The 13,875-nt window shown below is 44.4% G+C and overlaps 2 protein-coding genes across 14 annotated transcripts in view; both read right to left on the bottom strand.

Annotated features, from left to right (window-relative positions):
* CLEC16A (C-type lectin domain containing 16A) overlaps positions 1-13,875 on the bottom strand; it is a 231,993-nt gene that overhangs the window by 145,798 nt on the left and 72,320 nt on the right. For all 13 annotated transcript variants that reach the window (XR_010124241.1, XM_054452621.2, XM_054452616.2 and 10 more), the window contains 2 exons: positions 10,302-10,434; positions 5,848-5,948 (listed from right to left, as the gene is read on the bottom strand). Coding sequence is in view for 12 of the 13 variants with exons in the window: in XM_054452621.2 (XP_054308596.1) it covers positions 5,848-5,948; positions 10,302-10,434 (234 nt within the window). In the remaining variant the exon portion in view is untranslated. The remainder of the gene's footprint in view (positions 1-5,847; positions 5,949-10,301; positions 10,435-13,875) is intronic.
* On the bottom strand, positions 2,214-3,778 carry LOC129015043 (ribosomal protein uL30-like). Its single transcript, XM_054452625.2, has one exon. It carries the CDS (start codon positions 3,744-3,746, stop codon positions 3,006-3,008), a length of 741 nt encoding a protein of 246 aa, XP_054308600.2. The 5' UTR covers positions 3,747-3,778; the 3' UTR covers positions 2,214-3,005.

The raw sequence follows: 13,875 nt of genomic DNA, 5'->3' as shown, positions 1-13,875 counted from the left end.
CTCAGGAGGCTGAGGCAGGAGAATTGCTTGAACCTGGGAGGCGAAGGCTGTAGTGAGCCAAGATTGCACCATTGCATTCTGGCCTGGGCAACAGAGTGAGACTCCGTCTTAAAAGAAACAAAACAAAAAAACCCAAAAGTCTCGAAACACAACAATTTTTTTACTCAACTCAATTTAAAAAATGGGCTAAGGATTCGAAAAGACTCTTCACTAATGAAGACATGTATGGCAAAAGAAACACATGAAAAGATGTTCAATGTCATTAGGGAAAGGCAATTTAAGATCATAAGATACCACTGCAAACCTATTAGAATGGTGAAAACTAAAAAGGTGACCACACCAAATGTTGGAAAGGAAGTAAAGGAACTAGAACTCTTGTACACTGGTGATGGGATTAAAATTATACACGCATCTTGGAAAACAGTTTGGCAGTATCTTAAAATAAAAGCAAACATACACATATCTCCCATAATTATATGGGAACTATGATTCAGCCATTCCATTCCTAGGTATTTATCCAAGAGAAAAGAATGTATATGCTCATACAACTCTCTGTATGGGCATACATTGTATGGGGCCACACAAATGCTCACAGCAGCTTTGTTTGTAATAGTCCAAAACTGGAAACAACCCAAATTTCCATTAACAGATGAATGAATAAACTGTGGTATGTTCATACAACGGAATGTTACTCAGCAAGAAGAAATGAACTACAGATACACATAACATCGTGATGGATCTCAAAATAATTATGTGGATTGAAAGAAGCCACATGAAGAGGAGTACATGTTGCATGACTCTGTTTATACAAAATTTTAGAAAGTGCAAACTAATCTAGAATGACAGGAAGCAGATTGGTGTTACGTGGGGAGAGGGGTGTGGGAAGCAAGGGAGGGGCATGAGGAAATGTTTGGGATGCTGGATTATACACCGTCTTGATCATGGTGATGATTTCATGGGTATTCACATATGTCAAAACATCAAACTGTGCACCTTAAATATGTGCAGTTTATTGTTTATCAATTAGACTTCAATCAAACTTTTTCTTTAAAGGTGCTATGCTTCTGGCCAAGATGGACTGAATTTATCCTTCTAATTCAGGCAACTTAGAAAGCAAGACAATATATACAAAACAATGGTTATCAGACTCTGGATGAACAGGCAGCATACGAGAGAGATCCCTGAGAGAGAGAAGCACAAAGGTGGTAGCCCAGTGATTGCTCCAGCTTGCTATCCAGTGAGAGTATTCAGGCCTCAGCACAGGGACACAAAACCCAAAGACTGTGGTTCTCTCAGAGAAGGCAGAGTCTGGAGTTCAGGGAGATCAAGGGGTTAAAATTCATGGACAAGAGAAATGAAGAGAGAGCTGCAGAGAGAGAGCTCAGACATGTGCAGAGGGTTCCATTAGAACCTTGCTGTGCTCTGGTCTGTGTATGCACATGAAGAAAGGGAAAGACCTGCCAGAATGAAGCCTGTGGAGCAATTTCTGGAGCTCACACACGGCTGGCCAGTGTGGAGAGACCACCTCACCATGGGACACAGTAGAGTCTCAGAAGGGTAATGTCTCAGTAGTAGGGCGAAGTTAGTCCTAAACTAAAGGCTGTCTGGACCAGCTCTCACAGAGCTTAAAAGCAAGCCTCAAAAAAGGATCAAACCAACTCCAATTAACTGAACCATCAGCCCAAAAATATTTACAGGAAGAATCCAGCATCCAACTGTGTAAAAACCACAGTAACTGTCAACCAATCAAAAATGACCAGACATGCAAAAAATGGGGGAAGGAATCCAAAAGCAGGAGAAAAATCAATAAGAGAAACACAGCTAGAAATTATACACCTGACAAAACACAAGAAATCAAAAGGGAAATTGTATAAAATTTTAAGCTGAATGAACTTCATATGTTAAAATTTACTGGATGCAGGTAAAGCAGTGCTTACAGGAAAATTTATAGCATTAAAGTCATAGAGAAGAAAGGTTTAAAAATCAACAACTGGAAAGGGAATAGCCTGAGGGATATTTTTCTGATAATGAAACTGTACTATCTCCTGATTATGTGGTGTTCACACCTATTCATACATGTCCCAAAATTCACAGAATACAAAAATGAGTTAATTTTATGGTGTGTTAGTTTAAAAAAATAAGCTGATTTGCTTGAAAAATTAATGATCAAAGCTTCCTACAATGATTAAAATCAATAATTAAAGCTTCTTTTTTTTTTCCACAGCAGAGACAAGTGAACATCTATTTTTATGCCTTTCTTCCTATGTGTATTTCAAGTCTTTTTCAAAACAAGGCCCCAGGACTCTCCAGATTCAATTATGTCCTTGGGCTTCGTCGACTGCTGCAGGAGTCTTAGCGAGCCTTGTACAAATGCTAGAGTGACTCATTTATCAACATTAAACCCTAGGATAGATGCAACAGAGCAGGACTCCTTCCTCCATGGAATGTGCCGATTTCAGACGATGCAGCACCCAATGTAGAAAACGCTGGAATTTTTCCTTGGAACTAGACTGTAATGAGAGATGCTTGACATGAACATAAGCTACTGTCTTTTCTTTTCTTTTGAGACGGAGTTTCGCTTGTTGCCCAGGCTGGAGTGCAATGGCGTGATCTCAGCTCACTGCAACTTCTGCCTCCCGGGTTTGAGCGATTCTCCTGCTTCAGCCTCCTGAGTAGCTGGGATTACAGCACGTGCCACCATGCCTGACTAATTTTTGTAATTTTAGTAGAGACGGCATTTCTCCATGTTGGTCAGGCTGGTCTCGAACTCCCAACCTCAGGTGATCGCCCACCTCAGCCTCCCAAAGTGTTGGGGTGTTGGGATTACGGGCGTGAACCACCACGCCCGGCCAGCTACTGTCTTTTCTTTGACCCTTCCTTTCCGGTTTTTGAAGATAGAGCAGGAAATAATCTTCTCTGAAGATACTTGATAAAAATTCCGAAAACAACAAAACACATGCTTCCACTTCATTGATAAAAAATTTACTGTAGTTTGGCACCTGGGTCTAGTTCAGCTGGCGGATCAGCTGATTGATGCGTGCACCCCGATAGCCAGGTGTGCCCATCTCCTTGAGGAAGCCCACTCTATTTGTGGTAGCATGATGGGCCACTGAGAGGTGGAAAGGGTGCAAGAACCATGAGATCTCCTGGAAATGCTTCCCTGGGAAGGCAATTTCATGAATGAGGTCTTCGAAGCAAATGATGCCAAACTTCCCCAGGTGCTCCTCAATCACTGTGTTGTCTGTCAGAGGGATGGTCTTATTCTTGACCTTGGCTTGTCCATGTTTCAAAATGAGTTCTCGGACAGACTTCAGATTTGGAAATCCCCCGGTCACATAAGGTTCCACTATACGCAGCATTTTTAGATTCTGGGGGGTGACTTTTACAAAGACACCACTAAAAATTTTCTTTAGGCGAAGTCTTGCAATGGTTCTCTGCACCAGTAAACTCATGCCATCAATCCTTTCGATGCGTACAACAAAGGCCAAGGAATGTTTATCTGGCAATTCCAAGGCATGAGGTTTCACTTCTAGTCGTCTGAGATGCACCTTGTCACGTTTCTGCCGCCAGGAATCATGTAGGAATGATTCCAGTTGCTTAAACCTGAGCCCTTTTCCTTTCTTCTGCTCCTTCTTTGCCAAAAGTTCCTGCTTTACCTGGGTGGCTTTGAGGGCTTGATAAGCCTTCCTCTTTTTCAGGAGATTTTCTGGAACCAAAGGGATTTTTCTTTGCTCTTGCTCCGCCATCTTTCCAGTGGTGCACTACTGATCATGTGCAACCCCACCACATGGGGAAGACACCACAAGCTCTGTTTACTTGACCATAGAGACGTCTGTTCTAGCTCACGCTGGAGGACCCAGTCAGCGTTCACTTAGCTGCAGTGAGCCGTTGAGGTCCTGCTAACCCTGATTCCTGCCAAAAGTTGCACTGCTTCCAGGGTTTTTAGAGCCTGTGTCATTTTTAAAACCCAGCCCTTTTCTTGTAAGTTACAGTTTCATCACAAGCAGCTTGGCTGTGGACAATAAAGTGCTTCCCACAGTACCTAAACCTTCTTTATAAGAAGTTATAAAACAAAAAGTAAATTAAATTGGAAGCAGCAGAAGGTAAAAAAAAAACCAAACAAACATAAGAACAGAAATCAATAAAATCAAAAACAGCAGAACAACAGAGGGTAGCAATAAAATTAATAATCCTCTAGCCAAAATGATTAGGGAAAAAATGAACACCTAGATTATTAATACCATGAATCAGAGAGGGACCATCACTACAGATCCTACAGATATTAAAAAGATAATAAAGGAATATCATAAAGTTTATACCAATAAATTTGACAGTTCAGATGAAATGACAAATTCCTTGAAAGACACAGGTTACCAAAGCTCACTCAAGAAGAAATACATAACCTTAAAAAGCCCTACACCTACTGAAGAAATTGAGTGGTTAAAAACCTTCCATCAAAGACAACTCCATATTCAGATGGCTTCACTGGTTTAAGGAACATTTAAAGAAGAAATAATACTACAAAAATTCCTCCAGAAAATCAAGGAGGAGAGAATATTTCTCAATTCATTCTATAAGGTGAGCATAACCCTGATAGCAAAACCAGACAAGAGAATTACAAGAAGACTACAGACCAGTATCAGTCATGAACATAGATGCACAAATCCTTAATATCTATGATTTGCTATGATTTGCTCACACATTGATAAAAAAGAATGGCAGTTCTCTATGGATGTGAACTCATGTGCTGAAATATGATGATATGAGCAGAGCAAGGTAGAAAGCACAATATGGGTATCTCCATTTACAGCTAAGTGGGCAGTCATACAAATAAAACCATATATACTCCTACTTGGGTTTGTTTGGCTATCTTTAAAAAGACACAAGAGAAACCAGTAGCAGAAACTGCCTTTGAAGAGGAGAGCTGGGGTCAAAGGTGGGAGATTTTTTTTCACTATATACTCTTCTGCCACCAATCAACTTATTTATCATGATTAATGATTTAAGAACACATAAACTTAGTTATATCATTCATGTTCTAATGCCTCTAGCCATAGGCTATCTTAGTTAAACCCAACTCTATCTACTCCCCAATAAGCTTATAAAAAACCTACTAAAACATCACTTGATTTTTTTACTATGCCAAGCCTAGCTCTTGGCAGGGGTTAGAAGGAATATTCCTGAATTCTTCTTTGAAGAGATTCTGATGTGGAGGTTTCAGAACATGCCGATGTCAAGCCAGGTGAGGCAAACAACAGTAACTATTCCCAGGGGTCGGCAGCAAGGCGGTGAATGAATGAATCCTGACAAAACCTGTCGACCCCATGGGAGTTTGATCCTGGCCAAGCAGCCTTAATAGGGGAAGCCAGAGAACCACACCTTTCTTCAGAAAGGAAACCTACGCTTCCACAAAGTCCACCCAGGGTCTATTTCAGCTCTGAACCCAGAATAAGAACCCCAAGTGTTATAAATAGCAAAACCAAGATTACAATTTGACTGATTTCAGTTCTGATGTTAGGAAAGAGGTCGGATGCTAAGTCCGTTGTAAATCAAGAGGTCAAAAGAAAACCACAGGGTGAATATAGTCATCCTGGGTTAGGCAGTCAAGCCACCTTCCTCCATATTGCCTGAATAACCAATTCCTGTGGCTTCAGTTGGTAGAAAAGCACCTGAGAAATTCTAACGAAGCTAAAGAGGAGCGGGAGTCAAAACCAAAAAGGACCACCAAAACCAGAAAAGAAATTCTGTACAGAGAGCACCTTTCTTTGTCCTCCATGCAGCAGACGGGAAGGATGCTATGCGTCTGCAGGGCCCAGCGAGGAAGTCAGGCAAGGCAAGGGTGCTTACCTTTATTATGAGACATGGCATAGAGGAGGCAGAGCACGAACAGGGCATGGTAATCATCATCTGGGCTGTCCAGCGCATGGTACACCATATCCAGGAAGGGTCTGGAAAAGAGGAGGGGCATCTATGAGCCTCATGGTGCACATGCGTGAACACCTCCCCTCTCTAACCTGCACATGGGGTGCTAGCTGCGTTTGACACAGCTCTTTAGGCCACAACTCTGTGCCTGGTCCAGCACCACGCACTGAGGACACAGACAAATGAGAGACAGGCTCTGCCTGGGAAAGGTGCTATCCAGAGGGGAACCTGACCAAGGAACAGACTGCTTGCTTAGTCACACAACAATCATTCACCAGGTATTCCAGACACAGGGAATCAATTATACAAACTCCCCACACCAAAGCTCCCGTGTCAGCTGGTAGAGACAGAACAAATAGACATCAACGCAAAGTGATGTGTGTCACAAGCCAATGAAGAAAGCGGGACAGTGTGATGTCACACAAGGCACAAACAACAATCCAAACAAGTTCAAGAACATGAGCCCTAGTGCCAGACTGGCCGGGTTCAAATTCTAATTCTGCCTCTTCTTAGCTTTTTATTCAGCAAACCCTTGGGCAAGTCACATAAAACCTCTCTATTTCCCCATCTGTATGGGGTGGAGTCCAACCTTGCAGGATTATTGTGAGGATTCAAGTGCAATGAAGACTGAAAAGCATTTAGCACAGGGCCAGGCACTGTGGACGGTGCCAATGCATGGGAGCTGCTATTTGATTTCTATTTTTAATATATCAAGGGCACTACTTCATGATTTCACTTTGGCAGGGTCCTGACCCAGCAATTTCTCAGGCCGACTTTCTCTGACTGCGAGGAATCGATAGTGAGGTCTCTCACCTCTGATGCTTTGTGGGTGAGATCTGTAGAGAGGCTGCAAATATCGGAAACGGCACATCCCAAATGCTGCCTTTCCAGGTGAAGGGCCTCACAGAAAAATACTCTTCAACACCGGGAGAATAGAATATGCACAGGTCTGGCCCACAGGCCAGAGGCTCTGATCCACAGACTGTCTGTGGCTGCCCCCTCTGAATGCCAGGCTGAGGCCAAGAGAAAAGAGCACCTTCATGAGTGACCAAGGGCACATTTAATTTCTGGAAGGACACCCAAGCTCCAATGAACATTGGATGCCTATGGGGAGTGAAAGGTGACTGTGGAGAAACAGGGAGTGTTCACTATATAACCTTTGACACAGTTTTGAATTTTTGACTCTATACATGTATCTCTAACACAAAATATTTCATTGAAAAATGCAAAAAAAAAAGTAGGAAAAATGTACTTGTCATAACATTTCAAACACACACATGACACACAAAAACTAAAAAAAAAAAAAAGAAAATCTTAAAGGGGACATTTATGTTCCATCCCCATTTCTCCACAGCCCCAGATAGGGCACCACCTTTCAGATGTGTTAACAGTTTTGCCATGTGTAGATTTGGGTTTTGAAAGCCTCCAGCAATAACACTTTCAAACTTAGGAGTAGGATAACATTTTCTTGTAAATCAGCTGCTTGAAATTTGGATTATATTTTCATTTGGGAATAATATGAATAACCAAATGCCAATAGCTGGGTGGGTACCATCTTTTATGAGATGAAGTATCATAAAACCATTAAGCGTTTTGTTTACACAGGGTAGAATAAGGTGAAAAGTTTGCTTGGGAGTTGATATTAGATGGAAAAAAAGGAGGAATACAAAATTATAGACACAATACGGTCCAAGCTTCTGGGAGAAGGGAGGGTGAAATTCCCAGAAAGTTCACATTGGAAAAAAAAAAAAACTGGTAAAAAATAACCAGAATGGTAGTCCCACTGACTTTGAATGCTAGCAATGAAGACTTTTTTCCCCCTCTTTACGCTTTTCAAGATTTTGCATACTTTCATAATTTTAAACTTTTTTTTTAAGAAAAGAAACAATGTTTTGAAAGCTTTAAGTTTCTTAGGCCTATATATATATATATATATATATTTTTTTTTTTTTTTTTTTTGAGATGGAATCTCGCTCTGTTGCCCAGGCTGGAGTGCAGTGGCGTGATCTTGGCTCACTGCAAGCTCCGCCTCCTGGGTTCATGCCATTCTCCTGCCTCAGCCTCCTGAGTAGCTGGAACCACAGGCACCCGCCACCACGCCCAGCTAATTTTTTGTATTTTTAGTAGAGATGGGGTTTCACTGTGTTAGCCAGGATGGTCTTGATCTCCTGACCTCGTGATCTGCCCACCTTGGCCTCCCAAAGTGCTGGGATTACAGGCGTGAGCCACTGCGCCCTGCCCCAGTGCAGATAGAGCCCATAATATATGGGGAATATAAAAACAGTCTGTTTTTTACCATGCTGCTTCTTGGGGCAAGTGGACCAATGACAAAATCCAATTCACAGCCTAGAGAACAAACGGCCACCTTCCCTCCCACTCCCTGCCTCCCCACCTCCCTGCCAGGAAGTGGGGGCACAGAGGGCAGTGGCAGTTTCTTACAAACTGCAACTCGATACCCTAACAAAGGAGAAAGCCGCTCTCCACCTGGGCCAGTCTCTACCCCGGCATTCAGTCTCAGAGTCTAGCAGAGATCTGGCCCAGAGGTTCCCAGGCCTGCATGCGGCCTAACTCAAGGCAAGTGAATCAGCTTCCATTAGAAGCCATGTGCTTCAAGATGCCCAAAGTTAAGAAACAATCTCAATCAACTCTAAGAAAACCCTTCTCTCCATCAAAATTCAGAAAAAAAGAAGTCGTCAACCCCAATATTCAAACATAACATTTGGGTCTGTTTTTTTAACCCTTTTTTTGGTGATGGGAGGAATACATGGGTGTTTTTCTTCCATTAGCTAAGCTACAGTATTACCATACTATGAAAAGTATGTTCTCTGTTTCCATTTATCAAATCCTAAGGAACTGAACACATCATGACAGTATTCACCTAAAAGCAGCAGCTGATATTCTTTGAGAGAGAGTCTCACTCTGTTGCCCAGGCTGGAGTGCAGTGGTGCAATCATAGTGCATTGCAGCCTTGACATCTCTGGCTTAAGCAATCTCCCACCTCAGCCTCTCAAGTAGCCGGGACTACAGGCACCTGCCACCACGCCCGACTAATTTTTTAATTTTTTTGTAAAGATGGGGTCTCACTATGTGACTAGGCCAGTCACAAACTCCTGGGTTCAAGTGATCCTCCCGCTGTGGCCTCCCAAAGTGCTGGGATTTCAGGTGTGAACAACCATGCCTGGCCTGATCTTCTATTAAGCAGATACCTCTTCCTTTGTTTAAGCACCACCCCACTACTGGTTATTTGGGGCTCTTCTAATTATTTATAGTCTAAAGAATGTTGTGCCAAGCTTGTCCCCAACCTTCTGTGTTTAGAATTACTTCCTTATTTTTCAGAGCTTTGGGAGTTACATTTTTTGCTGTGAAGCAAAATCTAAAAGGTCTTTGTACTCCATTGTTTTTTTATTTAGCAAAAACTAAAAATGGCTCCCTTGCACATCTGATAAAAATTAATCCCATCTGTGAGGTCATTGAAACATTTGCCAAGCAAAGAGACAAATAAGATGTGGAAGAAAAAAATTAGTGGACTTCACATCTTCACTTGAAGTTGGATTACTAAAGAGGATGGGGGGCCGTGTGTATTTCCACCACCCCTCCCTAGGGGCTGAGGAAGTGAATGCCTCGCAGGCTGACAGAGAAATCCTGGTGTGGTGCATTTATGAACAGGAAGGTAGTGCTAATCAGGAGGCTGTTGAAGGGGTCTGTGCAGTGGGGCTGCGAGACAAGGAAATAACTCTGAAATGAGGAAGCCCAGCTACCAGCTCCCAGCATACGCTGAGAGTAGCCTTCCCTCCAATCCCATCGTGGGGGGGCTGGTGCTATGGCAAGGTTCCAGGAAATGTGGGGTCACCCAGGCTTAAGAAGATGTAGCTACAGATGGCCATCGATGAAATGAACAATCAGGCCAAAAGTCAAAGGTGGATGGCAGCCCCAACTCATGCGGCCGAGTCAAGAGGGCAGGCCCTATAGATGCGGTATGTGTACGTGTGTGCGGGGCAGGGAATGAACCAGGCAGGGAGATCCAAGCCCAGCTACTGAGGGGATCCTTCCTCGGAGCAGCAGAGCATTTCTAGGAGCAGCCAGTGTGAAGCAACCCATATCCTTTAGACAGAGCCAAGCTCCAAAGTGCCAGGAGTGGGGCAGGGAGAGTTGCGCTATCCTGGCGAATCTCTTTGCAAGGGAGTGAGCATTACAGTGCTGAGTGATGGCTCTGCCTCCATGCCTCCGGGTGGCCAGAGCTGGAGAAGCAGGGAAAGAAAGGGAGGCAGCATGGTCGGGCTGAGGGACAGAAGAGGCTCTGGCCCTAGGGCTCAACCTCCCCACTGAGCCCTCTCCTCCTCCCTGAGAGAGCACTCAGCATCGGCCTCTCAGGCAGCTACCTGCTCCACTGCGCGCTCTCGGAGCAGGTGGCGGCGGCGCTCTTCTCCTCGTCCGTGGTGTTCTGCTCCTGCACAGAGGTGCTGGCGGCCAGCTCTGAGAGCTTGCTACGCTCCATGATCACCATCTCGATCTCTGGAAGCCAAAATGGAGACTGGGATGAGTCCAGACAGCTTTTCAGCCCTAGATTTATACACATGCTCATGTTGGAGAATAAATACGCATAAATGACTCCAAACACATCAAGCACATGTCCGACAGCAGTGACCTGAACACCAGCGACACACTGGGGTGGAAATAAGACCGAGGCCAGAGCCTCTCTTTCCATTCATCACGGCAACACCAAGAAACGTGTTCCTGTCTTTGACAACAAAACACAAATTGCAATTATTTATTCTATTTCAAGAGTTTAAAATGGTCTTTACTTTATTGATACCACATTTCCTTCCCAAAGGATTTGAGGCAGCTGAGAAGATATGATACGTGGTTGATAAACATAATCAACCTCACTGACAATATTCTAAAGCTCCTTACATTTTTTTTTTTTTTTTTTTTTGAGACGGAGTCTTGCTCTTGTCACCCAGGCTGGAGGGCAGTGGCGTGATCTCAGCTCACTGCTACCTCCGCCTCCAGGGTTCAAGTGATTCTCCTGTCTCAGCCTCCTGAGTAGCTGGGATTACAGGTGCCCGACACCACACCCAGCTAATTTTTGTATTTTTAGTAGATACAGGGTTTCGCCACGTTGGCCAGGCTGCTCTCGAACTCCTGACCTCAGGTGATCCGCCCACCTCGGCCTCGCAAAGTGTTGGGATTACAGGCGTCAGCCACTGTGCCTGGCCTAAAGCTGCTTACATTTTTAATAGAAAGCTCTGATGTTACTGAAGCCTTTTGTTTTCCTTTTCTACATACAACTTCCGGAAGGCAGAGAGAGATTAGGAACCTCATTTTTTCTCCCCATTAAACAAGGGTAACCTGTAGCAATCAACTTAAGCATGGTGTGCATTTTTATTTTTCAGAAAAAGTTATGAACCACCAAAGAAAACATCTTGAATTAAAGATGGATGAGGGTTGGGCTTTATGGTGTCCCCATCAGCGTTCTTGGCTGTGTGGGCGTGGACTTTCAAACAGTCAGCCCTCGGAACTCAGAGTTCACATCTTTTTCCCCACCTTTGGGAGACATACAGGGGGTTAAAAGAGATGACAAAATGTGAACCTGCACTTCTGTTTCCAGAGGGATGTGAACACATACCTTGGGCTCAGACACAGCCTCTGCCATGCTCTCCCTCCCCCCTGGGTCATGCAGGGACCTCTGCCACCTCTTCTGCCACCCTAGTGTATTCTCCACACAAACCCAAGCGATTTTAATGAAATTAGCTCATGTCACTCCTCTGTTCAAAACTCCCAGTGCCTACCCATCACTCTCAAGATGAAATCCAAACACACGGCCTGGCCCCGGTCCACCTCTGACCTTACCTCCCGGCCATCCCTGCCTGGCTGGCTCACGCTGCTCCAGCTGTGCTGGGCTTCTCACTATCTCTTGAACGTCCCAAGCTTGTCTCTATTTTTTTTTTTTTTTTTTCTGGGATGGAGTCTTGCTCTGTCACCCAGGCTGGAGTGCAGTAGCATGATCTCGGCTCACTGCAAGCTCCGCCTCCCGGGTTCACGCTGCCATTCTCCTGCCTCAACCTCCTGAGTAGCTGGGACTACAGGCGCCCACCACTACGCCCAGCTAATCTTTTGTATTTTTATTACAGACAGAGTTTCACCGTGTTAGCCAGGATGGTCTCCATCTCCTGACCTCAGGATCCACCCGTCTCGGCCTCCCAAAGTGCTGGGATTACAGGCGTGAGCTACCGCGCCTGGCCCAAGCTTGTTTCTATCCAAGGATCTTTACACAGTAATTTCCTCTGCCTGGAAGGCTCTCACACCAGGTCTCTCCCAGCCAGGTGTGACCGGGATGCATCATTCAAGGCTCAGCTCACATGTTGCCTCCATGGAGACATCTTCCTGGATGCCCTCTTTACCTGTTTTGTTTTTGTTTTTGTTTTTTGAGACAGGGTCTTGCTCTGTCACCCAGGCTAGAGTGCAGTGGTGTGATCATGGCTCACTGTAGCCTTGACCACCTGGGCTCCCGAGTAGCTAGGAACATAGGTACATGCCACCACACCCAGCTAATTTTTTAATTTTTGTAGAGATGAGGTCTCACTGTGTTGCCCAGGCTGGTCTCAAACTTCTGAGCTCAAATGATCCTCTCACCTTGGCCTCCCAAAGTGCTGGGATTATAGGCGTGAGCCACTGCACCGGCCTTCACCTGCCTTTTTTTTTTTTATACCTCTTTAAAAATTATTATTAACTAAACTAAACTCTACACTTTCGGCAGATTTCATTAGTTTTTCTCAATGTCTTTTTTCTGTTCCAGGATCCCTTTTACATTGAGTCCTTATTCTTAGGTTCCTCTGGATGTGACGTTTCTCAGACTGTCCTTGCTTGTGATGACCTGGACATTTTGAGGAGTACTAGTCAGGCATTCTCGAGAGTCCATCAATCTGGGTTTGTCCAATGTCTTTCTGCTATTTAGACTGGGGTTACAGGTTTTGAGGAGGAGGACCACAGAGGGGAAATCCCCTTCTCATCACATCCTATCAGGGCACATACTATCAATATGACATAACTGTTGATGTTAATCTCCAATACTTGGCCAAGCTAACGTTCATCAGCTTTCGCCACTGTGAAGTCACTTTTCCTCCTCCTTCCATACCATACTCTGTGGAAGAAAGTCAGTAAACACAGGCCACACTTAGAGAATGGGGTATTAGGTTCTGAAACCTCTTTGCATATCTCCATAAATTATTTGGCATTCTTCTGTAGAGGAGATTTGTCCTTCCTCCCCCTTATCTTGATTTTACTTAATAATAATAGCATTTATTGCAACTTGGCTCTTACATTCTCTATTGTTTTGCTTCTTTACTGTCTGCCTTCCTCCACTAGAACAGGGGTTTTGTAGCTGTCTTATGTGTCTTGTTCTCCACTGTCTAATCCAGTGTCTGGCACAGAGTAGGCACACAGTAAGTATCTCTTGAAGTGATAAATGAATGACTGCTCTAGCCCAACACTAGATGTTTTGGCAGCAGGTCCGGGTGGCAATGATTCATGGTGGCTGCGATCTGAGGCGGGGTGGGCCAATCCCCGACAAAGTCTGTGATCAACGTGGGCACAAAGTGTTCTCGTGGGGAGATATCTCATGCCCCATGATATATCTCCCCAGACTGTTAGGCATGACTGTACCTGCAGGCACCCCTTGGCATGGAGGAGCACCCCCTCCCTCATATTCACATGGGCCCTGGCCCTATGTGAGCCACTCCCACCATCCTCCTTCCCACCCATCTGATCTGAAGTCAGATGCCAAAGATCAGAGTCTCCCACAGGGTGGGTCCCATCACACAGGTGGTGGCCAACAGTGCTTTCTAAGTGGTGTGTGGACAAATGCTTTGTTTGCATAGTTTTGTACTTATTTCATTGTGCATAGGAAGAAAATTCTAGCTGCACAGAAAGCCTCCTGTGGATATTAGTGCTTAG

Source organism: Pongo pygmaeus, chromosome 18 (genome assembly GCF_028885625.2).
Source record: "Pongo pygmaeus isolate AG05252 chromosome 18, NHGRI_mPonPyg2-v2.0_pri, whole genome shotgun sequence".
NCBI lineage: Eukaryota > Metazoa > Chordata > Mammalia > Primates > Hominidae > Pongo > Pongo pygmaeus.
Note: the sequence above shows the minus strand (reverse complement) of the source record. Positions and strands in the feature narration are given on the sequence as shown.

Bases quoted from the DNA above. Each gene is read 5' to 3' on its own strand.
- LOC129015043 (XM_054452625.2), bottom strand. From the start codon at position 3,746: ATGGCGGAGCAAGAGCAAAGAAAAATCCCTTTGGTTCCAGAAAATCTC.